At 37.4% G+C, this 27,446-nt stretch overlaps 1 protein-coding gene and 1 pseudogene across 8 annotated transcripts; one reads left to right on the top strand and one right to left on the bottom strand.

Annotated features, from left to right (window-relative positions):
- Positions 1-6,250: 6,250 nt before the first annotated feature.
- On the top strand, positions 6,251-16,794 carry LOC133744778 (beta-amylase 3, chloroplastic-like; annotated as a pseudogene).
- LOC133744138 (uncharacterized) lies at positions 15,730-27,037 on the bottom strand. Of its 8 annotated transcripts, none has more exons than XR_009863386.1 (10): positions 26,785-27,037; positions 24,460-24,534; positions 23,290-24,371; positions 22,644-23,196; positions 20,742-20,916; positions 19,169-19,299; positions 18,961-19,072; positions 18,503-18,879; positions 17,925-18,432; positions 15,730-16,171 (listed from the first exon to the last, which is right to left on the bottom strand). XR_009863386.1 is itself a non-coding variant. In XM_062172280.1 (4 exons), exons 1-4 carry the CDS (start codon positions 26,923-26,925, stop codon positions 22,737-22,739), a joined length of 1,758 nt encoding a protein of 585 aa, XP_062028264.1. In that variant the 5' UTR covers positions 26,926-27,037; the 3' UTR covers positions 22,106-22,736. The 8 variants fall into 8 exon arrangements, 1 of the variants encoding a protein (XP_062028264.1); XR_009863384.1 differs by lacking the exon at positions 19,169-19,299 and adding an exon at positions 17,557-17,619 and having other exon boundaries at positions 15,731-16,171; XR_009863388.1 differs by lacking the exon at positions 19,169-19,299 and having other exon boundaries at positions 17,925-18,428.
- Positions 27,038-27,446: the final 409 nt, after the last annotated feature.

Below are 27,446 nucleotides of genomic sequence, written 5' to 3'. Positions count from 1 at the left end.
TTCTCTCTCAAACACTTGGCATTTTCTTGATCAATTTGCTAAATTCATCAATCTTAAAAGGATAAGCGTTGTGGATACTTCATACTTTCCCACCCATATGATACAATGGCTACACCATTAGAATATCAAGAGAAAATTAGAAAAAAACCCAAAAAATGAAGCTCCTATTAAGAAAAACTCATTCCTATATTTTCTTTTAATCTACACCCATTCACATAATTAAACCTTCCTTATAGGTTTTAAGTCTATAATTAAGTTTTTTCACGTTTTTTTAGTTTGACTATTTTACCCTTTTGATTGAATAAGGAAAATATTCCTCAAATATAGCTGTTTTTTTTTTTTTGAATTTAAATATGGCATCAGTTATAAACACAAATTAGAATTTAATACAATCAATTTATTTTCCCTTATTTAAAAATGATTAATTGCCTTAATTATTGTATATCTCTTCCTTTCTGATTTGATCTATATATTTGCCATTTTTTAGTAGATATGTTTGTGTAGATTTTCCTATTATTAGATATCTCAACGTTATTAATCGCCTTAATTATAATATATAACTGATGCTATATTTTAGGAGATATGTTTGTGTAGATATTCCTTATTTTTAAAAAGATTAATTGCCTTAATTATTGTATATCTCTTCCTTTCAGATATTTGCTAATTTTTAGTAGATATGTTTGTGTAGATATTCCTATTAGATTTCGTAGATTTCTCAACGTGATTAAACATTTTTGTGTGGAGATATTCCTATTATTAGATAGCACCTAAACTCTAGGTGGGAGTATTCTTTAGCCATCAAGAACTTGTAGAATCTATTGAGAAACAATAAGAAGAAAAAGAAACATGCAATCAAGAACTTGTAGAGTCTATTATACCTATTCAATAGCATAAACCCTGAAAAATAACAAAACAAATACCTCTTCGTCAGGAAGACACACACCTATTGAATAGGTAGCAAACACAATGCTCATCAACCGTGCCAATCGGATTAAAGGGATATGCAGTTGAACAAAGGCAACCCACCAACCTCTGATTGTGCGATCCATTTATATCACAATCACAATTTGAAATCAAAAACATAATCGCATGATTGTGGCGAAGGTCGCACCTAAACTCTAGGTGGGAGTATTCTTTAGCCATCAAGAACTTGTAGAATCTATTGAGAAACAATAAGAGGAAAAAGAAACATGCAATCAAGAACTTGTAGAGTCTATTATACCTATTCAATAGCATAAACCCTGAAAAATCACAAAACAAATACCTCTTCGTCAGGAAGACACACACCTATTGAATAGGTAGCAAACACAATGCTCATCAACCGTGCCAATCGGATTAAAGGGATATGCAGTTGAACAAAGGCAACCCACCAACCTCTGATTGTGTGATCCATTTATATCACAATCACAATTTGAAATCAAAAACATAATCGCATGATTGTGGAGATATTGATACCGGCTTTGAATGTAGAGATTAGGCTTTTGAATGTGGAGATTACATAACCTCCAACCCAGAGGAGAGTTTTCAATTGTTGGAATCAAGGGTTGAGTAATTCCATCGGCAGCAAGACTGGATTTTAATATTAATGGTGAATGGGAAATTTGATAGTAGCAGCTTTAGTAATTCTTAACAACATTGGGTTTTAATATTTATCCTATTTAATAGGTTTTTTTATTTTGAATAAACCTAATTAATTGGTTTGGGTGTATATTAAAACACTATTATGGATGAGTTTATTCTAAAAGGGGTGTGTGAATTTGGGTGTAGAATCAAATTCCCCGAATATCAACTCTTCTTTAGCAGAGTGAAACTGTTATTCACATTTATTCAGCAGGAAAACAATAATATTGTTCTTGTCTTTTCAAAATAAAATGCTTTGTATGTACAATATTGGAATCATTTTATTACAGCAGTAACTGTATGTCTGTATCAATTGGTAGAGGCAGTGTTTTTATGGTCTTCATTTATAGCATTTTGCCATCCACTGAAACAAGAAGTAAAAATATCAGACTAGAAATAGACCCTGAGCTCTTGAACCTAGAAGTTTTTTTTTTTTTTCAGAGGATTTTGAAAACGTTGATAAGTGACCAGTTTGGGAAGCCAATTCCAACTCTGAACTATGTTTGCATCATTTACTTTGTTTCGAGTGTAGTACGCACTTTAGTGTTAATTGGATAATTTTAAACTGACTTAATGCACTTTGGCTCATTGCCAACCCAAGTGTCTCTTCTTTTCCTTTTTTTTGAAATCCCTAAGGGCCCATTTGGATATAGGGATTTGGGAGTGTGGATTTGGATTTGAAACCCCCAAATCCAAATCTGCTTCTTTGGCTGTCTTCTTTAGTGAGTATTTGGATTTCTTCAAAATCACCCCAGAGATTTCAGATAGCAAATTTTGATGATTTCAAATAACTAGGGGACCCTAGTTATTTCAAATCGTCAGGTCTGTTGACAGAGCCGGCCCTGAGATTTTCGGGGCTCTAGGCGAACCAAAAAAGTGAGGCTCCCTGAAATTTTCTGAGAGTTTTAGCTTGAAGCTTAGCTTCTACATCTCTTCTTTGCGTGAGGCTTAACCAGGCGATGAGATACGAGTCCACCACTATATGCAAAGCATCTAATTTTTTTCAATACAGGAAAGACATGTGCAAATCATTTGTTGATAACTCAAGGTTTAGATAGAGCGTATGAAAGAAAGTCCCAGAAAGAATGAAAAACAAAATCAGAATCAACTCATAAAGGCACCAATCCAGCTAGCCAAGATTCAGTTACAATAACAAAAGTGATCAAAAAGAGAAACACAACTAACCCAGTAAGGACAAACCCAGCAATCTAAGATTAAGATTTAAATTAAGCAATTTCAGTTAAAAAATCATGATGAACCAAAGGCATGGATTCAAGAAAATATATTTACAAAATTTGCATATATTGATCGATAATAAGAACCTGAAGAGTTTCTTTCATATGTTCATCCTTTTTAGTCAAAGAGAAATTTATAAATTTAAACTAAATCCATTGTTCCTCTCCTTTAAAAAAAAAAAAGTATTGTTGATTGGAAAAAAAAATGTTTTGTTGCTTAGAATTGAGATTCTCCGATTCTGGAGGTGAGAGCCGGGAGGCTTGAGAAAGAACAAAAGTCTTGTAGAGTCAGGAGCACGACAACAGTGAGTCTCCAAACATATTCATTTTTTTTTTTTTACATATATATAAAAGGAGATGTAAATTTTTTAGGGGCCCATGAAATTGGGGGCCTTAGGCCTGCGCCTATTGGGCCTATGCCCAGGGCCGGCTCTGTCTGTTGACCAGTTTTTTTTTTGGGTTTCAATTCTTAACGGCGTTAGTGGGAATGCTAGTGTCACATGAATGGTTGGATCAAATGAATGGCTGAGATTGCATATTAGCTGTCGGGTCACTTGCACCGTCGGTGCGTAGAATAATTTTCGATGTTCTGAAGGCAAAAGGAATAAACAAAGGTGATCCGACTTAACAACTTGGTTTAGATCAAGACTGAGACTGGCGGGTACAAACACCGGGCTTCCAACAACACGAATTTGTGTTTGCATGAGGTTCTAAATCATGATCTTCCAAGGACACCTGGGTTTTCTTCAGCTCCAAAAAGCACAAAAAGCAAATCCGATCCACTTACTGCACCATACAAACAATTGTATCAAACAACTAGGGGTGTGTGTGTGTGTGTGAGTGAGAGAGAGAGAGCAGTGAAGGAAGAAGGAAGAGAAGAACAGTAGGAGAAAGAGGGAAAAAAAATTCTAAAAATAGTAAAAGATGCTTAGATAAAAAAAAATGGATCAAGACTGAAAAGACAAAAATACCTTTCAAAAATTGCCACTTGACAGCCTCTGTAACGGAGCTAACGGCTCCAAGTACCAAAATTCGGTATGGGTTAGTACGTCGGATACTGTTATGAAGTTTTTTAAAATTGTGAATTTTCTTAGATACCCGAGTGTTTGCTATACACTCATTTTGTTAAATATTTTGGAATTTGGACCATTGGATTAGTAATATATCTAATGGTCTAAAATATTTGAAATTTGGTAACCTATTTAGTCCTTAACCAATTACTATTAGTTAAATAATATTTATTACTAATTAATTTTATCATTAGCCAATTACTATATCACAGGTTTGCTCACCTAAGGGACAGTTTTAAGGGACTGTGAGGGACAAATGCATCTCAACCACATGTATTAAATATAATAAAAATTCTACAATGTGTTAACGTATGACATGCATACAATTGCCTTAAAAGTAGTAAAATTAGTCTTCAAAATAGTAATATTAGTCCTCAAAGTAGTAACATGAGTCCTTAAAGTGGTAAATTTTCTTAGTTACCACATGAGTCCTCAAAATAGTAATATTAGTTCTCAAAGTGGTAACATGAGTCCTTAAAGTGGTAAATTTTTTTAGTTTACCATATGAGTCCTGAAAATAGTAATATTAGTCATCAAAGTGATAACATGAGTCCTTAGAGGAGTAAAAATAGTTGATGTATGAGAAATGTTAACATACCATAGCTTTACCCTAAATATAAAAGCAGAACAATTACACTATTGACAATTACGTTTTTTCTTTATTAAAAACAAAAGACTTCTAATCTAGGCTTACGGAATTAGTATTAATTAAATAGTCTTTATTACTAATTAATTATAGCATTAGTAGCTTCCTTAACCAAATATAATTATTTTTATATGCATTTTATGACAACCACAACAATTAATGTAAAAATACATAATCTTTGTTTTAGATGTAGTAACTACTCCACGTAGTTTTTTGAACTAATTTACAAATATTACCACAATGTGTTATCATGTAGGTAAACCATTATATTTTGACTAAAAGCATGTATGTTCTTATTGTAATGAAGTTCTCCCTTGTGTAATTTAAGTAATATATTGTGTAATTTCCATCGTCGAAGTTGTAATTACTTTCAGTTGACGCAATTTACTAAAAACTACAACAATTGATGTAAAAAAGATAATTTTTGTTCTAATTAATTACTCCACCTACAACCTATTTACTAGTTTATGGACAATTTAACAAGTGTGACGACAAATTTGTTGTCAGAGTGGTAAATCTTTATGTTTTTATCATTAATGAAATGATTACTTCAATGAGTATGCATTTTACCACAATATATGTCAATTGATGTAAAAAGGGTCATTTTTGTTCTATTTGTAGTAATTACTCCACCTAAACTAATGTACTAGTTTGTGAGCAATTTAGCAAGTGTGATAACAAATTTGTTGTCAGAGTGGTAAATCTTTATGTTTTTATAATTAATGAAATGATTACTAGAATGAATACACATTTTACCACAACTCACAACAATTGATGTAAAAGTGGTGACTTTTGTTCTATTTGTAGTAATTACTTAAAAAACTATATCATTTACAAGATTATCAACTATTTTACAATTCTAACAACATTTGTGTTGTGAACATGGTAAAATTAATATTAGAGTAAAAGATATGTAATACTCAGTATTGTGAGGAGGTTCTCCATTTGATAATCAATGTTATCCATTTTATAAAAGTTGTCCAACTATGATATTTACATCTTTGACCACTCAATTACAATAACAACAATAAGTGGTCATGAGTCGTAATTTTAGTTCTACTAGGTGTAATTTATTATTTTGACATTATTTATTACTTATTTCTTAACAATATTACATATCAAGAAAGAATGTGTTGTTAATATAGTAAATTTAATTTTTTTTAAATGACACATGTCAACATTTAAGTGGGTAACCTGTTAACTAGTTCAATAGGTTTCCACTACATTAATTTATTAAAAAAAAATAAAAAAAATAAGGGTGTATGTATCAAAATACCCTAGACGACCCCTTAAAATTGAAGTACAAAAATTTAAAATGACTGAAACGTCAGGTACTATACATGCCAACCCTTCTCATCACATTTTATTACTTGTTTCTGAACAATATTACATATCAAGAAAGAATGTGTTGTTAATATAGTAAATTTTTTTTTTTTAAATGACACATGTCAACATTTAAGTGAGTAACCTGTTAACCAGTTCAATAGGTTTCCACTACATTAATTTATTAAAAAAAATTAAAAAAATAAGGGTGTATGTATCAAAATACCCTAGATGACCCCTTAAAATTGAAGTACAAAAATTTAAAATGACTGAAACGTCAGGTACTGTACATGCCAACCCTTCTCACCGTTCTCATCACATTTTCTCTCTTCTCTTCCAAACTCAAAGAAAATTAAATGACGTTAACGCTTCGTTCTTCAACGTCTTCATTAATCTTCAAGAGTACTCCAAAAGCCTGAAGAGCTCCGATGAGTCCTCCAGTGTAGTTTGCTTTGCGCAAATCAAGCCATCAAGCCGCATCCGGGCAAAGAGTCCCTGCAAGAAGCACAACTCTTCCAGAAAAGAATTAGGGTGAGCTCCACCACTGATGATCTCCCGAGGGAGTTGCTTCATGCACTCCCAAATATTAATGCTCATAGCAGCAATAATAACGACTCCAAGAAGGTGCCTGTGTATGTGATGCTTCCACTAGACACAGTGACGCATAGAGGGCATTTGAACAAGCCAAGAGCAATGAATGTGAGTTCGATGGCTTTGAAGAATGCAGGAGTAGAAGGAGTTATGGTCGATGATTGGTGGGGATTGGTCGAGAAAGACGGACCTTCCAAGTACAACTGGGAAGGTTATGTAGAGCTTGTGAACTTGGTCAAAAAGCATGGCTTGCTTGAATATTCAAGTTGTCATGTCTTTCCATCATTGTAGAGAAAATGTTGGAGACTCATGCAAATGATGCAGGTATGACATGTTTAAACTTAATCTCTATAGTGGTTGGGCATATAGATCTAGAAATAATTAGTAGGACTAGAAAGAAATTATGTGTGGTTTTATGAGCTGATTTACTTACTAAACAATCATTTTTGTTAATTTTCAATATTCCACTACCTCCATGGGTGCTTGAAGAGATAAGCAAGAATCCTGACCTTGTGTACATGGACAAATTTGGCAGAAGGAATCCTGAGCACATATCCTTGGGTTGTGATTCATTGCCTATTCTCGGAGGAAGAACGCCCAAACAGGTTTACACCGATCGACTACATGAAGAGCTTCCATGACAGATTCAGAGATTATTTGGGAGACGTTATTGTGGTAAGATACTTGTTGCAACAAACATGTTAACTCTACCTGAAATTAAAAACCCGTCAAGTAATATCTTTCTAACTAAAAAGAACGCACCCCATGCGCACGGACCTGATTCCTCTTTTGCTCTAATCGCTACCTAACCACCCACCCAGATTCAATTTCCGGCACCGTTGCAACACCGACTGCGTGGCGACGGCGGCACCGGTATTTCGGTTCTCCGCCACTCCCTCTGGGGGTGGTGGAGGAGCTTCGCCCACTCTGATTCAGTATAAGTGCACCCGATATGATGATTCACTATGTGCCGAAAATAAGAAAGTTCCGATCGATTCTGCACCATCTCTGGCGGCGACTTCGCCGGAGTCATTTCAACTAAAGACACCTATGAACTATGCTAGCTCAGTTCTACAACCATTGGGAACTCGCTTATCCCAACGCGATGATGGAAGAATTCACTCTGGATGATAGTGATTTTACAATCACCGAAGGTAAACTTGGCCCAAATATTTCTTTCTCTGAGCGCGTTGAAGCTAAGCTTGATCTAGAATGGAATTGTGCGGTGATTGTGAAGCTTATGGGTCGACCTAACTCTGATGATGCATATGAATTTATGAGGAGAGCACTTACCCGTAAGTGGACACTTAAAGGACGATGGGAACTTGTGGATTTGCCCAATTCATTTTTCATTGTGAAATTCCAGCTTTGTGAAGACATGAATTATGCATTATGCAATGGACCATGGATTATTGCAGGCCAAACCCTTGTGGTTCAAAAATGGAGACCATAATTTGACCCTTCTGAAGAACAAATCAAGACTATGGCAGTGTGGGTTCGTATCAATGGACTACCAGTCAAATACTTCAAGCAGTACACCATGGGAAAGATTGGCAGTATGATTGGAAGAGTTGTCAGAGTTGATCAGCACACTCTTGCACAAGCCAGAGGGAAGTTCTGCAGAGTCTGTGTGGAGATTAACCTCAATGAGCCCCTGATCGAAACCGTTTGATGGAAAACCATTTGGTGTTGTGTATGAAGGTATCTCCACAATTTGTTTCAACTGTGGGGTTTATGGTCATGTAAAGGACAAATGCCCTTATGTAAGTGAGAATGCAGCGCCTGGTTCAGCTATTTTTGTCAATACAAAAGTGGATGAACCCATGATTACTGAGATTTCAAATGGTAGGCAAGATGATGTTGTTGTGCAGCTCCCTAGTAGCATTGAGGCGCCTATTGCAGAAAAATCAAATGTCATTGATACTCAACCTGCTACCTCTACGGTTAAAATGGCAAAACCGAACGTGGGACCTTGGATGATAATGAACTACAAAAACAGGAAAGCTTCTACCTCCAGCCAAACCCAAGCTAAGGGGAAAGGAAACTCTGGTTCAAGATTTGCTCCTTTGCAAAAAGATGATGATGAAAACCCCACAGACAATGTAGAAAAGGAGACTCCTGTGAGTAAGCCTATCTTTGGCCCAGTGGAATTTGCAAATGTACCTAAAATTGTGAAAGTTTGGAAGCAGGTGCAGGAAAAAGCTGGCAAAATAGCTGCAAAGGAGGCTAAACTTAAGGGTAAAAGCACTGTTATTAGTATCCCTCCTGCCAATACGAGGAAAATTGCTTCTATAAGCAGGAATCCCTTAAAGGATATTTCCAATAAGGGAGGTGGTTCCAATGGTAGCTCCTCCTCCTCCTCAAAATCAAAGAATATTGCTAGAAAGGAAACCAAAATATCTAATTCTGAAGCCACTGTGTCTGTGGATATTGCGTCATTTTCTTTTATGAAGGGAGTGTGCAAGGGTGGTTCTGTTGATGATCAACCTTTGTCTGGTATTATTCATAATGCCACCCTGAGCAGTTCCAATAATGTGTGTCCTAGTAATAGTTCGTTTGATGCTACCTTTGGTCACACGCCTCCTGAGGAGAATATGGAGCAATTTGGAATTAACAAGGTTGGTGGTGATGGCAGTTCTTGTGATATTAATTCCCACATGAATATAAACCTCTCATCGAATACAGGGCAGAATTCTGCCTCCTCCGACATGGTTACTGTTGAGCCTCACCTACCCTCTCCTGTCGGGGAGGATATGGTTGTATCCTAATTCTGGGTTTGTACCCCCCCCCCCCCCTCCCTTTTTCATATACTTCATGGATAATACCTTATGTTGGAATGCAAGGGGTGCAGGGAGTGGTGATTTTAGGTCTGCAGTTTCTGACCTTGTTAAAATAAATTATGTTGATCTTTTGATTATCTGTGAGCCTAGAGTGCAATTCTCTAAGGCTAAAAATCATCTTTTGAATCTTGGTTTTACTAGTTTTGAAGTGGCCGGTAGAGGCTCAGGGCTTTTCAGGGGGTATATGGATGCTTTGGAATAAATATAAAGCTCAAATTGATACGGTGGACTCTACTTCTCAATCTGTTATTGTTAAAGTGTCAGGGATTGGTTCTACATGTTGGTTAATTACTGGTATTTATGCTAGCCCTTGTGCGGCTACTAGACAAGGTTTATAGTCTTATCTAGCTGATCTTCATGCTACTCATCAGTTGCCTAGTGCTGTGATTGGGGACTTCAATGAATTAATTGCCTATGCTGATAAAAATGGCGGTTCCTATGTAGGAAAATTTGGTGGTTTGAAAAATTGGGTTTACAATGATGCTATGATTGATATTGGATACCAGGGTGCTGATTACACATGGTCTAATGGCAGAGTTCAAGAGAGGTTGGACAGATGTTTTTGTACCAGCGAGTGGAGACTCCTCTTTCCTGAAGCAAAAATTGTTCATCTCCCAAAGATAAGGTCTGATCACTGCCCTCTCTTATTGAAGCTTAGTCCTCATACTAGATCTCAACGGGTTAATCCCCCATTTCGCTTTCATACCATGTGGATGCAACATGAATCATATACTGATTTTGTTAAGGATTCTTGGAATGCTACAACCGGAGATATCCTGCAAAAAGCTAGATCACTTGCTTATGACCTAGGAATTTGGAATAAGGATGTTTTTGGAAATATTTTCAAGCAAAAGAGGAGACTTCTTGCTAGAATTGGTGGTGTTTAGAAACATAGAAGTACCAGGGATAATGCTTTTCTTCAAAAGCTAGAGCTTGATCTTATTAAAAAATATGAGCATATCAGAAACTGTGAAAATTTGTTGTGGAAGCAAAAATCCAGAGATAAGTGGATCCAAGCTGGAGATAAAAATACTAAATATTTTCACATCACCACCATGGTGAGGAGGAGAAGGAACAAAATTGATGGGCTCTTTAACAAGGCTAGTAATTGGTGTGATGACTCCACAGGTATGAAAAACATTGCCATGGAATTTTTCCAATAACTTTTTTCCTTCCATGAGAGCCCTGATTTGAGATTTCACATACCAATTTTATTTCCGTCTATTGATGCTATTTCTGTAATGGATTTGGAGAAACATGTCTGTGCCAATGAGATAAAATCTGCTATCTTTTCTATTGGTGGTCTTAAAGCTCCTGGATTTGATGGCTTTCCAGCTGTGTTTTACCAAAAACATTGGAGCCTATGTGGTGATGATATTATCAGACTTGTCTCAACTGCGTTTCTGAATGGTAAAGTTCCTGATGGTTTGAACCACACCTTAATTACATTGGTTCCTAAGATTCAAAGTCCTAAACACATGCATCTCTTTCGTCCCATTAGTTTATGTAGCACTATTTACAAAGTTATTACAAAAATTATTGTGGCTAGAATCAGACCTTTAGTATGCAATTGGATCAGCCCAAATCAGGTCAGTTTTGTGCCTGGATCGGAAGACACATATCAGATAATATTCTGATCACTCAAGAGATTCTACAAAAATGCAGGTTGTCCAAAGGGAAAAAGGGCTTTATGGTTTGGAAGATTGATTTATCTAAGGCTTATGATAAGCTTAATTGGGGTTTTATTGCTCAAGTTCTTTTTGAGTTGCAGATCCCTACTCAGCTAGCTCACTTGATTATGAACTGCATTAGCTCTGCTAGCTTTCAGGTAATTTTGAATGGTGAACTATCTGGTAGATTTGGTGCTGGCAGAGGAGTAAGACAAGGGGATCCCCTTTCCCCTTATATCTTTGTTTTATGTATGGAAAAATTGTCCCATTTGATTCATTCTGCCGTTGAAGTTGGACAATGGAAGCCTATTAAGTCTTCACAATCTGGACCTTTGATCTCCCATTTATTCTTTGCTGATGATCTTATATTGTTTGCTGAAGCTTCTACAAAACAGGCCAAAGTTCTCAAGCAATGCATGGGTATCTTTTGTGCTCTCTCAGGTCAAACTATCAACTTTGAAAAGTCTAAGCTCTATTGCTCTCCTAACACCAGGAAAAGGCTTGCTAAGGAGATCAGTGCTATATGTGGCTCCACTCTGACAAGGGATCTTGGTAAATACTTAGGTATGCCTTTAATTCACTCTAGGGTTACTAAAAATACATATTCTGATCTTCTTGATAAGGTCCAAAATAAGCTCGCAGGCTAGAAATGTAAAACCTTGAGCATGGCTGGTAGGTTGACTATGATTCAAGCTGTTACATCATCCATCCTCACTTATTCAATGCAAACTGCGAAACTACCTATCTCTATTTGTGAGAATCTTGACAAGATGAATAGAAATTTCCTTTGGGTTGATTGTGATGACAAAAGGAGTGTCCATCTTGTAAATTGGGATTCCATTTGTAAACCTAAAATGGCTGGTAGGTTGGGAATTAAAAAATCTGTGGAAATGAACCAGGCTATGCTTGCTAAGATTGGTTGGCGGATTATTCAAAATGATAATGGTTTATGGTGCAAAATCTTCTCTGAAAAATATTTGAAGAAGGGGAATTTCCTTGATCATGATTATACTATGCCATCTAGGTATTCTAGCACCTGGTCTAGTGTTTGCTTTGGTGCTGCCTTATTGAAAAAAGGTCTTACTTGGAGAATTGGAAATGGGAGTTCTGTTTCTTTTTGGACTGATAACTGGACTGAGTTTGGTGTTCTTAAAGATCTTGCACTGGACTCTACAATGGTCGATGATAGCATGCTTGTCCAAGATTTTTGGAGTAACAATGAATGGGATGCAACCCTTCTATATGCTTGTCTGCCAGCTGAGGTATTGGATAAAATTTTATGTATTCCCATTGATGTTACTGGACAACAATGTGATAAGCTGATTTGGCGACACACTTCTAATGGCAAGTTCACTATTAAAAGTGCTTATAATAGCCTTGCCTCAGTTTACACTAACTCCCACAAGATGTGGAAGTACATATGGGCTCTTAATATCCCCCCCAAGTTAAAGACTTTTACTTGGTTATTTGTCCAAAGTCGCTTTCTTACTAATGTCAACAGAGCTAGAAGAAGACTCACCTATGATCCTCATTGCAAGCATTGCCCGGGAATTCAAGAAACTATGACCCATCTCTTTAGAGATTGTCCTAAAGCTGCTGCAACCTGGAATGTTATCGGTGTTCCTATATCTATGCAAAGAACCTTTACTCTGGACTGGGAAGCCTGGATTGCTGCAAATATCCTTCGGAAAGGAAGTAAGTTTATGCATACTGACTGGTCTCATGCCTTCATCTTTACTTGTTGGTTTATATGGAAGTGGCGTAATATGAACATTTTTGATAATAATTTCCATGGTCCTTATAATGCCAGAGAATCTATTTTACAATATTTTCTTGATTGGCACAAGAACTCTACTGCCGTTACCAGTCCTTCTAATTCTAGGATTGAGTTGTTGAGTTGGATTAAACCTAGCGTTGGGTATTATACATTGAATGTGGATGGGTCAAGGTCTAGGGATGGTGTTCTTGGCTCTGGTGGAGTAATTAGAGATAGCAATGGTCAATGGCATTATGGTTTTATGCTCAATATTGGTCATGGCGAGGTTTTACAGGCAGAAGCTTGGGGTCTTATAACTGGTCTTCGTATTGCTATCGATCTTCATATAGATAATCTTGAGGTTGAATCGGATTCAGCTATCCTTATCAACCTTCTTAAGAGTTCTGACACAGGGTTACATCCTCTTGGTACTTTACTCGCAAATTGCAGGAAGCTTATGGAGTCTTTCTCCAGCTGTTTATTCACTCACATCCACCGTGAGAGAAATATGGTTGCAGATGGGTTGGCAAAGAAAAGCATTGATCAGGATCGGGGGTTATGCAGGCTGCCTCTAATGCCTAACTTCATTGTCCAAGACGTCCTTGATGATGCTAATGGCCTTGTAAGGCCTAGAGCTGTTGCCACAGCTATTTCTTAGTTTCTTTCTGTCTGTTGTTTTCTTTTCTGGGTCTTTGACCCCCATTGTACCAAAAAAAAAAAAAAACATGTTAACTCTAATTGATGTGCTAAACAATTAAACAAAAAGATATATTTGCAAGTGTTCCCAGAAAGAAACGTACTATCAAACCGAGCAAACTAATTAAGACAACTTGGTAGTAAATCAATCAATATTAATTTGTTCCTCTTAATATAAAGTTGAGTTTATAAGTAACTTGTTTTTAAAAGGTTAGAGACTCAATTTCAACTATTTCTGCAGGAAATTCAAGTCGGTATGGGTCCTTGTGGTGAACTCAGATATCCTTCTTATCCAGAGAGCAATGGAACATGGAAGTTTCCTGGAATTGGAGAATTTCAATGCTATGACAATTGACAAGGTAACCATTGTAAATAAAAGGATTTTAATTTTATTTTATGCTACCTACAAATTGGCCCTAAATTGGATCATATCAAAATCGATCATAAAGGCACCTAAAAGATTGTAGATATTCATGTTAATTTTTAAACAAGGTTTTGTGTCACAGTACATGAAAGCCCTGGAAGCATCAGCAGAGGCACAAGGAAAGAGAGATTGGGGAAGGACTGGACCCCATGATTCCGGCCAGTACAATCAGTTTCCTGAAGACACCGAATTTTTCAAAAGAGATGGAACCTGGAATACTGAGTATGGACAGCTCTTCCTCGAATGGTGCTCAGAGAAGCTATTAAGGTACGGAGATAGATTCCTGGCAGCTGAAAAAGTAGTGTTCCAAGGAACTGGTGCTAAACTATCTGGAAAGGTAGCTGGGATTTGTTGGCACTACAGAATAAGATCCCATGCTGCTGAATTAACTGCTGGCTACTATAATACCAGACTTAGAGATGGTTACATACCAACAGCAAAAATGTTCAGCAAACATGGGGTTGTAATATTAAACTTCACCTGCATGGAAATGAAAGATGGAGAACAGCCCGACAATGCAAATTGCTTGCCTGAGGGGTTAGTCCGGCAAGTAAAGATCAATGGCAACCAAGAGTGCTGGAATTGAACTTGCAAAAGAGAATGCACTGGAGAGGTATGATATGATTCTGGTGCATATGGACAAGTTTTGGCCACAAGCAGATCAGATTCCAGCAATGCATTGAGTGCTTTCACATATCTAAGATTGAATAAGAGATTGTTCGAAGGGGACAACTGGCGGAACATGGTTGAATTTGTGAAAGGCATGGCTGAAGGTGGCCGGAATGAAAGACTGACAGAGTGCAACTCCACTGGCATCGACCTTGTTGTTCATTTTATCAAATAGAAGAATGTCCAGGAAGAAAAGGAAACTGTTTTGTTTAAGTGCATCTTTATGTACAAACTGAGTATCCGAGTATATAGTATTATAGTTAATTACTGTTATATAGTGAGAAAAAGAAAAAGGGACAGAGTGAGGGAGAAAAGGAGTAATTAATTATAAGCAAACCATACTTGGCATCGGATACTGAGGCCTAAGATGGTTAAACAATTCCCTGTATATGTCTCCACTACCTGAATGGTCAGTTGATGTTCATTCAAACCAGGTTTTCATCTAGTTTAGGGGGTGTTCAGATGACTTTTGAGAATAGTTGTCAATCTAGTCCATTGTGTCAAGTAATATGCTTTCATGCTTCTTAGTGAAAGCATCTACAACTTCCAATATATCAGCACTAATTTCTATTTTCTTTGCTTATTGTTTGTAGCTACAGTGCAGGAAATGGAAGACTCATACTAAACCCTTTCTGATATACTTACCGTTGGAAACAAATAAATACCATGTCTATATATGTAAAAAAAAAAAAAAAAAAAGGTGCAGGCAGATGGAGTTTAGAGATGTATAAATATCTTGCAGCTCATAGAAACGCACAAAAACTCACTAAAGATCTATATCAAACTGGTTTCTTTAACTTCACTTATCTCTTTCTTGAATTGAGTTTTAAGTTTTAACAGCCACCAGTTCACCCCTGTTGAGCTCAAACCTCCCTAATTTCAAGACTTTAGAATGCTTCTTGTTTGTGCTGATGAACAAGAAACTAGTTCTCGTGGGAAAGTTCAATGCCCCCTTCAATATTACCATCTTTACCATGAAGAAGAAAAAGGGCTTCATTCAAATATTGATGTAGCTCAGTTTAACCAACTAATCCCGTTTTCAGTGTTTTAGCAAATTAGTTGACAAATACTGATAAAACAACCAAAGTACATTGCCAAAAGGCCATAGGCTGATACAAATCATCAACCACTTAGCCACTAGGTTTGCATATTTCTGTACAAGAGAGTAGGTCAGAGCAGAAACATAACATTAGCCTTCCAGAAAAATAAAGAGAACATTGCATGGAAAATCTGAGATACATTTATTATTTCATCATCAAGACAGGCAGGGCAAAGCCTCTATGATCCACAACAAGTAATATTGACATATTAATTCACAGAATGCTCTTCACTAATTTGAAACACCAAAGAGTATGATCAACACCTACATTATCTAATTCATTCATCTTGAATAACAACTAAGTCACAGCAGAAAACTGTATCTTCAATGCAAGTCAGCATACAAAGGTTTTAAAGTTAATATCTAAACTCCTCAGGAACGGACATTCTGCTGTCAAGGATAGGTAAGATGACCTGAAAACAGCTGAAGATGGCCGAAGGAGTTTTCCAGTAAGGCCTTAAGACAATGTTTTCTCAAGCTTTAACAAATGAAGGGATTTCCACACTGCCCACCTGATGCCATAAACCTGCACCTGAAACCTGAATAAGTCACAATCTAAACAGAAAAGAAGTTCTTTGTATATATGTTCCAACCCCTACTTGATACATGAATCAAAATTCAAACTTAAACAAGAATTCACATTCTGAACTGACATTTCATGCAGTTATTTCAATTCACATTTAATTTCAAGTACGCAGAGAAGAGTGCCAAATATATAAAAGCAGTAAAAGAGTAATTAACATGCACCCAAATGGAGGGATAGTAGAGCATCTACTGTCTAGGTTCAAACACCGCATCATTCCACTGAAGAATGATTCAAAGAATCAAATTTAAAAGAAAAAATGATAAAAAAAAGTTCAAACTAATCTATATCAGCTGCAAGAATACTATGATTCCAATTTCATGTTGAGCCTGTAATGTGACATGAAAACTTCAACAATGAGGGAAAAAGAAGAAGCATGTCCTTAGGTTTACAGCAAAACACCATCATTTAAACTTTAAACTGAATAACATCATGATGAGTGGGTTTTGGTTCAGAAAGTTGTTGCTAATTGTTCCTTAGTAACAAGTGGAGCATTAGAATTTATAAGAGGCAACTTCCAGGTTTCAGACATGATACTAAATGCTGTGAAGAGCTTCAAAACGCAAAGTTGAGTGAATCCTGTTCCTCTGAAGCTAGGTAGTTGAGCATTTCTGCAGGTGTAATGATCATCGCTTTTTATACGCATCGATGTCAAGTTTCAGCACCAGGCATCCAAGCACATAAGACATCTTGTAAGTTACGCTAGTTGTAACCCATGTTTAGGTACACAAAATAGAGCAGCTTTATCTAAACTAGCTAGGAAGAAAAGTCTCTATCAACATTTTCACCTGAAAAAACCTCACTCATATCTCAAGTATGTTGCTTTAGAGTTCCAAAGTTTTTACTTTTTACTGCATCAACCTTTCTCATTCCAACAAGAAAAAACCAAGTAAAAATCTAAATGCAGGCATCCTACACTTAAATCTCATGCATTTTTCTATGGAAGAAAATTAGTGCACTTTCATATAGTGTCTTCAATGCAAAGATTTATATTGAAAACACAAGGGAGCAGGACAAAGAGCATGTTCAACCAAAAAAAGAGAAGAAACGAGGAAGTGAGACATCATATTCCTATATATGAACTAGTAACATAAAAAAACTAATAATTCACTTCCATCACAGAATACTCTAGCCCCTCGAAATTAATAACAACAATTTGCGTCATCCACCACTGGACTACATGAAGAACAAATGAAATCACAGTCCAACTTATGTTATTAGTTTTCTTGATAGAAAAAATGTACATGCAACTCTGTAAACTTGACCAACTGTAGCTGGCATATAAGGGATTCCAAAAGGTAGCGAGAAACGAGAGAGGGACAGAGGGACGATACCATAATTGCCCTTTGCCAAGCAACAATGCAATGAAACAGTAGATGGTTTACAAATTGCTAGGCCTGCTTGCACATACAAGACTGATTAGCATTACTCTATCTACAGTCAATACAATACCTATTAAAGCAGTACAAGCAAGAATAATTATCAACCAAAGGACTGAATTACATACAACAGAAGGGTTAAGCAAACTAAAGAACTCAAAGTTGTATACAGTGTGTAAGAAAGTACGTTTAGATATATATCAGATTCAGAAAACTTAATTCAAAAGTCAATACATATCAGATTGTACTCATGAATTCAAACTCAAATCAAACTCAACTTATATATTATCAGCAAAGAAATGAAAAGAATATGTCTGATATACCCGCTCAAGAAAGAATTCTCTCATTTGTGACATCTTCCACGTCCATCCAGCTCAGATCTAGCCGAAAATTGTGTTCCTCTATCACTGTTCTGCAATCATCATAACCTCTGGCAAATTGCTCAAACATTAAGTTGGTGAACTCCTTCGACTCCTTGAAAGCTTGAACAGAAGCAACCTCAAGAGCTGGTATTCCTTCAGACAGCTTAGAGACTTTTTCTTTCTCCTCTTCTAGGGCTGCCTTGGCTTTTTGAAGCTCTACAAACAGTTTTTCAATTTGAGCCACAAGAGTGTCCGCTCGGACCTTCTCCTCTTCAGCTCTTTTTCTCTCCTTTATCATTTCCAATTCAATTTGAGCCTTTGCCTCACGCGCCTCAGATTTCTCGGTCAAAAGATCATTTTCCAACTTCAAATTGCTATCTTGAAGCATCTTTTTCTCAATCCTAAGCCCACTCAACTCATAATGTACTCTTTCTAGATATTCCATTGCGGCATGCTGACAGTAGACTGCCTGAAAAGAAAATACAGTTTAATCAAGGAAGAATATACGTGGGTAAAGGATTTTTGGTGCAGCCACTTACATTCAGGTTCATGGAGACAGATTTTTGACAGAGCTCAACTGGCAAGGACTTATGCTTGTCACTGATTTCCTGGAAATCCCTCAAATATTCAGAGGTCTCCTCAGTTTCACTGGGCTGTGGGTGCAAAGGGGAGCTCTTTTGGAACTCATGATCTTTTTCTTCTGTACGAGCATTCTTAGCTTTCCCATGTGGTGATACAGCCTGAAAAGGTACCTGGCCAGGCCCTCCATGGAAAGCTTTTGTGGGGCTGGTTGGACCCGTGCCAGAGTTAAACCTCCTGCGAGCAAAAGATCTTAATTGGTTGTGTGATGGGTTGGAAGGTCGTGGCCTCTTTCTTGTCCCGCCTTTTTCCATAGCACTTGGTGGTGAACACGTTTCTGAAAGAAATGAAAAGATCAGTACACAAAAGTCAGATGTCCCATTGATCTCAAAGACCAAGGCAAAATATGAGAACTCACAGTTGTAAATCTCCTGAGGAACAGCGCAGACTGCTCGAGATAAGATGCAAATGTGGTTCCCTGCCAGCTGTTATGTTTGCTATTTTGAAATCAGGAGGATGCTTCTATTGTCCTGCATAACAAGAGTGACAGATTATAAGTGGCAATTCAGAGAAAAAATTCAAGGGACCTGCCATATCATAACCTTAAAAGAAAACACAGCTCCAACTTTTTGCATTGGGGGTTGCTCAGAAGAATAGGCATCCTATGGGCCAGAAGCAAACCACATGATTTTCCAAGTTTTACAGGAAGTTGGGCTCTTCCTGATCAGAGGACCTTTACTCCCAAGGCCAAGCACAACTATAATATTAGTACAACCATCAGATTTTTAAAGGCGATTCAGCTGGTATAGAGCACAAAATACAGTAAAGATAATTTCTCTAGTAAAGTAGGCTTACATATATAGATGTACATGTATATATTGGCCACAAACTGGGTATATTAATGTGAATGGAAATAACTATCTTGCATATTCATTGGGTGGAACCAAAGTATATATCCCATTCATGGAGGGATACTAGGAAGCTGAAGAGGGATGTGCATTCCATGTTTAAGCATATATTTTGTTTATATAAAAATTGTATATATGCAGAAGAAGCTCATCTACTTTGGCTCATACCTCTTTCTGGTTGTGTACGGATTATGGACTTGACATTTACATTTTCGACCTCAATGTTGAATACATTAATAACGTTTTGCATACTATATGTGCCAATATTTCCTACAATATTAAAGACTCTATCTATATATCCTAAATTTGAGAGACAATATATCAATCACGGGTATACCTATATCTTTACCGAATCTATGAATCCAGACCACAAGGCATAAAGACCAAATAGTCGAGGTGAGCCTAACTTTATATAGGAACTCTCTAACAAAAAGGTTCAAGGGGAAGAGACAGACCACAGCACGAAATGGGTAAGGTTAAGCAAGTGTCACCTTGCTAGGAGGATCTGTAATCAAAGGCCAATATAATCTGGAAATCAAAATTCTGCACAAAAAAAAAAAGGTTCCAACATCAACCTGCCGTGTTGGGGTCAGCACTAGTCTCCTCTCCGAACTACTATCTGCTTGTAACCTGAAGTAAGATTGGATTTTGGAGAATCCGAGTGAGTCACTAGAAGTGGTCTCTCACAAAGAAAACAGCCATAATCTCTGCTCATTGCCTATGAGAAAATCTACTGAACTGCTTTCTTAAGCATCAATTGGTCTCTCAGAACACCATGCCAAAGTGCCCAATGCCATACTTGAGTTCAAACAACGAAATTCAGAACATATACCTATTAACAAAACAGAGCTCAACTGGTCCAACATCAACCTGACGAGTAGGGTTCAACACTAGTCTCCTCTAAGAACTACTATCTGCCCATAAACTGGAGTCAGATTGGGTTTTGGAAAATCTGAGTTAATCACCAAAAAAACAGACACAATCTCTGCTCAAGAGCTCATTACCTATGAGAAAATTCTACCACACACTTTCTTAAGCATCAGTTGGTCTCTCAGAACACCATGCCAAATTGCCAATGCCACACATGATTTCAAACAACGAAATTCGGAACATAAATCAAGACAGAAATCTCATACCCAAAACTTGAATTTCAGAGAAACTAATCCAAACACGAAATCTAATACCCAAAACTAGGAATTCAGAGAAACCTATTCCAAAAACGAGTTCTGTAAGCTACAATTTTACATGGATCAAACCGAAAGACCGAGTTAGAAAACCCTAAAGGGTGTACCTTGGGGGGGAGTCGCTTGGTCGGGGACTTGATAACGCCGGTTCACCTGAAAGTACCGATTCGTCGTCGTCTTGGTAAGAACCGTATGTTCTTCACATATGAAGCACAAGACCCGATAAGCAATATTCTTCGGCTTTGAACTGGGCAGATAATACCAAGCGTCGAACTTCAAGCGCTGAACCCAGAAAAGGATCAGAATTAACGAACCCAGAAAAGGTTGGAATTACGATCGTGCCACCACGAACAAGAGAGTACAATTTGGCGGGAGATTTGTTTCGGAGGACATAATGGTCTCTCCACAAATAATAGTCTCTCATTTATTTTTTTAACAAGAGAAAAAGAAAAGTAGAGAAATTTTATTCACACACCTCTAAATACTAAATACACATCCTTTTTTCACACACCCAACATCACGATTGCCAGATTAGTAACATGAACATTTTAGACCATAAGATATTATGCAATCCAAATGGAACAAAATAGGACATTGTTAGTACTTTTCTCCTTAAGATCAAGCAGCTCATTTTCAAATTCAATAATTCTAGATTTTGTAGTGCAAGCAGGCTCCAACTTAGCTTTTAGAGATTTTAGAGCACGTTGAAGGTGTCCTAAGTCCTTTGCCTGTTCTCAGCCTATAACACATTCATATTTCGCTTCTTTATACAGCGGTAGTTCAGTTTCCACATCATTGAGCAGCCGCTCAAGGCGGCACCATATGTAATTGGGTCAAAAAAAAGTTATCAACAGAGGAAATATATACTTGATTTGTCCAGTAACTCGGTAAGGCTTCAAGGACACACTTAAAAATGCCTTGACTTTGAAGTATCAACAACGCTTTTCCTCGTAAGATTGATTCCGCAAATGAATTTGGCGAACTTAATTATGATCAAAAGATGCTAAGCATTTGAGAGAGAAATGACTAATTCTAATTTCTAAGTGTTTTTTGTATTATCATTGATGCCTTAAATAGACGAAGCTCTACTCTAACAATTTCACCAATGCTTACTGTTCCAATATTTAGTTGCCAATAGAATTCTAGCACACTAATCACACTCTAAACTTCCTCACTTGTCCAGCTCTAACAATTTAACCAATGCTTACTGTCCCAAGTTTCCTAATGTTATGGTAACCGAATGAGTGAGCCAGCATTTAGTTGATGATGACCTAGCAACAGCTGGCACTGTTAGAGTGCTGATGTGAGCACTTCCAAAATCAGCAGAACCTGCATAGCTTCAGCTTCATTTGTTTCCCTAGCTTAGATCAGTCTTTTTCTTGATATATATATGTTAAGATATCCATGTAAGCTGCAGACTATTGAGGAGCTTTGTTGATGTAAAAAGGAATTGAAAAGGCTGGTAAAGTGAATGCTGATTATGGAAATGTGGTGAAATGTGATCATAGAAGTGGAGAGAATCAAAAAGACCTATACATCATTGAAGATCTGACTCTGAGCGATCTGACTCTGAGCACTATTACTGAGATTCATGGCTCTCAAATTACTGGAGCATGTGTATATAGCCTTGCTACTCTAATGTGGGAATTGGTTGACATTTCAAATGACTTTCAGAAGAACCAGGGTAATTTATCTTGCTGCTCTGTTCACAGATAAGAGTGCAATTTATTTTTGGTAGTAACTTACGCTGCAAGTTTCCTCCGTTTAGGCCATACACTCCAAGTTCTTTTGTTACATTCTGATGTAGGCTTCCTGATTTTATCCTATGGCCAAACAAAATTGATTACTCTGACAATTATCATGCTAATCATACTTTTACCAACACAGCATTTCTGTTTCTTGTCATTCTTGTCATAAAGCATCAATATGAGGTCTGTTAATATCTTATAGTTTCATATCTGTTCACAAGCAGATGAGGTCTGTTAAGGACATAGGGATATAAATTTTACCTCTGATTGTCTCTCTTCTTTGAAATGCACTGTAGGTGTATTGCATTGTGCAGATCCCCCAATCTTAGGCAAAGGTGGATTTCCATAAACAACTTAAGCAGCTTCATACTCTCTTCCACACCACACTGCATTCTTTCCTAAAGGTTTCGTGTCAAGCTTCATCCAATAAGGATCGATACAGTCCAATGGAATAAGTCTATCACCTTTCTTGTATTTTGCAAGCTCATGAGCACATGGTAACCCATGGGTATTGCGTATGGCACAATGGCAGAGATCACCATCAACTATATTGACCAACATCATCTGCTGCAGGACCAGATCCAATGCGGTAAGAGAAATAGCCCCACAAAGCTCTTTGAATTCTGGAAGCCTAAACTCATCTGCATTCACTGTTAAACAGCTTTCCAGTGAAGCATTGATTTTGGTCTCCTGCAATTCAAGCCCAGCATGTATCTCTTCAAATGATTCCTCCAACTTAAGAATTTGATTCTTTACAGGCACAGTTAAATTCTCAATCAGATTTCCTAATATTTCTTGAAGTTTTGTATCCTCCCTGTTGAAGTATAAGACAATTGTTACTTAACGAAAACAACAATGAAATTGATCAAATAAGTGGAAGTTTATTTCAACAGTAAACATGGCATACCTGAACGAATTTGCGACCCCAAAATGCATAAAAGCATTTGTCCATGCTGCAACAAGCTTTTCCTTATGCGGGTTCAACCAAGTGTGGGTTACGTACTCAAGTACTGCAGGATATCTGCTAAAGTCATCATGTAGTTGCAGTAACTGCAACTCAAAATTAGCTGCAGTGGGAGATGATATCAATACATCCAACCTCTTCAGAAAATAATCTAACTCCTCCTTCGAGTCAAATACCTCCTCATAAGCAAATCCCACAAAGCTAGGAAAGGCCCACGCACACAACAAAAGCTTTGTCCTACTAAAAACAACCTCAACGGCTTCCATCAAAGCCACCTCCGTAGTTATTAACACAATCATATCAGGCATAGTATTACCACTAGTAACCATCAAACCCTGCAATGTTCGTAAAGCCCATACATAACTTTCTTTTTTATTAGAAGAAAGGAATACAATACCCACAAAAAATGGTATATCAGTTGATGTGCGTCCAAAAATCATTAAAATTGCCCCATCATGAATTCCCTCCTGCTTTGATATGCATTCCACCTCCAAAACACGTGCAAATGCACGCAATAATTTAAAGCTAGAGAGGTGTGTCAAGAAAAAATCTAAGATAGTTTTGGTCTGTGGGCAGCTCCTATGTTGTTCAATGTAGTTGTACTTGGACAACTTAATCATCAATGATTGCATTTCAGACCCACTCTCACTTATATCGTCCTTAAACACATCCTTCCCCCTTGATTTGTCCTCTGAAGGTAATCTACTAGAAACTGAAATATCTGCCTTTGAGTACCAGGCTGCATGGTTATGGATTCCTTCAACAACCTTCAACTCCCAATCATCATTAGTTTCTAGCTTTCTGCCCTTTAGCTTGAATGGACAACCACACTTCTTTCCACAATTTTTCTTCTTCCCTTCCTTGGGAGTTCGTCTATCATATTTTCCACTCCTTTCACAACCCAATGTAATTGTTGCTCTTCTATTGCTTTTACCAACGTCAGAACTTAATGTCACAATACTGAAACCATTCGACCTCCCAACACGCGAAGCCCATTCTATTAAATATTGTCTGCTCTTGAATATCTAAGCATCAACACCAATTTCAAATAAGTAAATAATCATGCAAAAACAGTAAGCTTCTAGCAAATTACCTCATTCAAGTAAAGATTACCTCAGTCGTGGTGAACTGACTAGTGTGATCCAGTGCAAATGTAGAGCCTACATCACTGCAGCCAATCCCTGCAGCCTACAAAATGCAAAATATACATAAGTATCAGCATTTCCTATTTCAGATGCATCCCTAAACATAATAATGGGCTTCAACACCAGTTTTCTACTAGCAAAGTGCTACCAATTAATTGATTGGTTCTTTTTTTTTTTTTTTTTGAACAATATATTTCATAAAAACCGCAAGCAGCAGCAGAAGAACGAAATGCTGAGCAGAAACAAACTATAAGCTAATACATCAACTATCCAGAAGAGTCAAAAACTAGATATTTTCAGGCCGAGCTGGTAATCCATCATTCTTCAAGATGTGAAGCAAAGAGAATGGAGGAGATCGCATCCAATCACCCAAGTACATTCTCCTTTAAGCTTGCAAAGCAAGCCAATCTGCCGCAGCATTCAATCCTCTCTTCACCAAGCTCCAGTTGCAGCTACAAAATAATGAACTCAACCTCTTAATCTCTTTTACATGAGGGTAGGTTTCCCAGAAATTGCAAGGACTATCAGTCTTAACAGAACAGAATAACTGTTTAGAGTCCATCTCAATTACAATATCTTGAAAACCTTGAGATTTATCTAATCTCAAACTGTCTAACACAGCAGACGCCTCAGCTTGAAGCGTTGAACCAGAGAGGAGAGAAATGGAAGTACGAGCAACCACCTGGCCATTCTTATCCCTGGCAATAACACCAATACCATCAAAGTTTGACCCTTCATCCCACCCTCCATCGCAATTAAGCTTGATCCAATTATCGGTAGGAGCAGTCCATTTTTCAACAGACCCACATTTGTCATCCATGCTCAGATCATGAGGTACAACATCAGACATAGATAATTCAAGGAACTCAGAGACAGGTGCACTGATTCTTCGAAGAGTACCAATAGGATTAGGAACATGCTCATAAACCATCTCACACCAGGTCTTCCTAATATTCCATAATGTAAATCCAACCCAACAGTAAAGATATCTGCATAAACTTTTATCTACTTAACCAGAGAGTTCAACTTCAATAACCAACAGTCAATAGTAGTGATGGCAGCAGGTTCCAACTTTCTTAGGGAGCATCAAATGGGAAGACCAAAAAACCTGAATACTGGATAAGACCGATTGTAGCAATTGAAGCCTACCAGCAAAGGATAACGTCTTGTTTTCCCAACTTTTTATACAAGCTTCATTTCGATCAATTAGAGAAGAACAATCTCTAAATCTTAGTTTAGTGGTGATCAAAGGGAATCTCAAATACCTAACAGGGCAGATCCCAGCTGAAAATTAAACAAGTCGAATATTTGGTCTCTACCAGTGTCATCAACTCCAGCAATAAACAATTCACTTTTTGAGGTACTCACAGCCAACCCTGAAAGCCGAAACAAATCAGCCATAGCCGAATGAATAACAGTGGCAGATCCAAATCACCAAAACAAACCATTAAGAGATCGTCTGCAAAGCTTATAGTGAGTTAACTTGATTCTCTCACAACACCAGTGATATCTGAAAAAAGGGGAAGCATTGACTTTTTTTCTTTGAATGATCAGCGAAAGCACCTACATTCCAATGATAAAGAGACACGGAAAGATGGGATCTCCCTGTCCGAGACCCCTATGACTAGAGAAGAAACCACATAACTCACCATTAACAGCCACAGAGAACTTTGGAGCAGTGATGCATTTTTCAATCCAGTTAACCATGATCACACTGTTAGGCTGCCCTTAAAGACCCTCAAAATGGCTAAAATAAAATCCCACTCCATAGAGTCATAAGCTTTCATTATGTCTTTAAGGGCACACCTAGGAGAGCCACAACCACAACGATAGTTTCTAAAAGTTCTTGAGCAAGCCTTCCAGGAATAAAAGCAGATTGCTCAGGACCAACTAACAAGTTGAGAATTCCCTTAAGCCTGATAGCAAGAAGCTTCAAAATGATTTTATAAAAGGGTTAGGGACCTTAGGGACAAGGGTTATTTATAGGAGAATTCAATTCCCTTAAGAGTTAGCCCGAAGTAAAAACATTCTTGAACAGCAGCCGCTACATCATTCCCGACAATAGACAGTGCTACCTATTAATTTATTGGTTCTTAAATTCTTTTTTTTTTTTTTTTGGACGCAGCCTAACCCAAATTCCTACTCTCCCTCACCATAGATACCTTTTATTTCAATAGTTTAGGGTAATTGCAGAGAGAATAAGGTAGGAACAAGACAATAATACAAGAAGAACTAAAAGAAAAGTGGAGAGGGAGTAGCATATCTCCAATGTAGTAGATATATATATACATACCCGCTTACTCTCCTTGTTTTGCTGCGCAGCCCTACATCTCTTCTTCGCTCCTGTCGTTTCTTCTTTGTCGTTGTTTCCGTACACCAATGGAGCTTCACCCGTCGCAACCCCACCGACGTCCTCATCCGTGGTCACCGACATCTCTACACCGGTCAGACGATCTCAAGTCGAAAATTTCTTCTTTCTCCGGTCTTGAAAGGAAGAAGCGGAGAAGACTGGGAATTGAAGGAAGAGGCAACTCTTTTTTGGGTACATTTTAGGGTTTTTGTCCATTTACCCTATTTCTAGAGATTTTTTTCTCACTTACCCCATTAAGTTTTTTTAATTCCTTCTTACCCAAAACACTCTAAGGAGATCTTCCCTAATACCCCATTAAGAATTTTTTTTTGTTTTTATTTTTTTTTTAATACCATTTTACCCTCACCTTTGTTACTTAGATAGAAAGAGAGAGAAAATGGAAGAAAGAGAAACCATAGAGGACTTCGCCGGATTCCGGTCACCGGCCGTCGCCCACCGAATTTTTTCGAAAACCTCTATTGCCCCCAATAGACATCTATTTCCCCCTAATAGACGTCTATTGCCCCCCAATAAAGGGGCAATACAGGTCTATTGCCCCCCAATAGACGTATATTGCCTCCCAATAGAACTTTCAGTCTATTGCC

This window comes from Rosa rugosa, chromosome 4 (assembly GCF_958449725.1).
Source record: "Rosa rugosa chromosome 4, drRosRugo1.1, whole genome shotgun sequence".
Lineage (NCBI taxonomy): Eukaryota > Viridiplantae > Streptophyta > Magnoliopsida > Rosales > Rosaceae > Rosa > Rosa rugosa.
Note: the sequence above shows the minus strand (reverse complement) of the source record. Positions and strands in the feature narration are given on the sequence as shown.

What these genes read in the sequence shown, in the direction of transcription:
- LOC133744138 (XM_062172280.1), bottom strand. Translation starts at nt 26,925, where the DNA reads ATGTCGGTGACCACGGATGAGGACGTCGGTGGGGTTGCGACGGGTGAA. An exon ending in AAAACAAGGAGAGTAAGCGG is followed by an intron (nt 24,535 to 26,784) that starts GTATGTATATAT and finishes TGCATTTTGTAG; the next exon opens with GCTGCAGGGATTGGCTGCAG. An exon ending in GTCAGTTCACCACGACTGAG is followed by an intron (nt 24,372 to 24,459) that starts GTAATCTTTACT and finishes GTTGATGCTTAG; the next exon opens with ATATTCAAGAGCAGACAATA.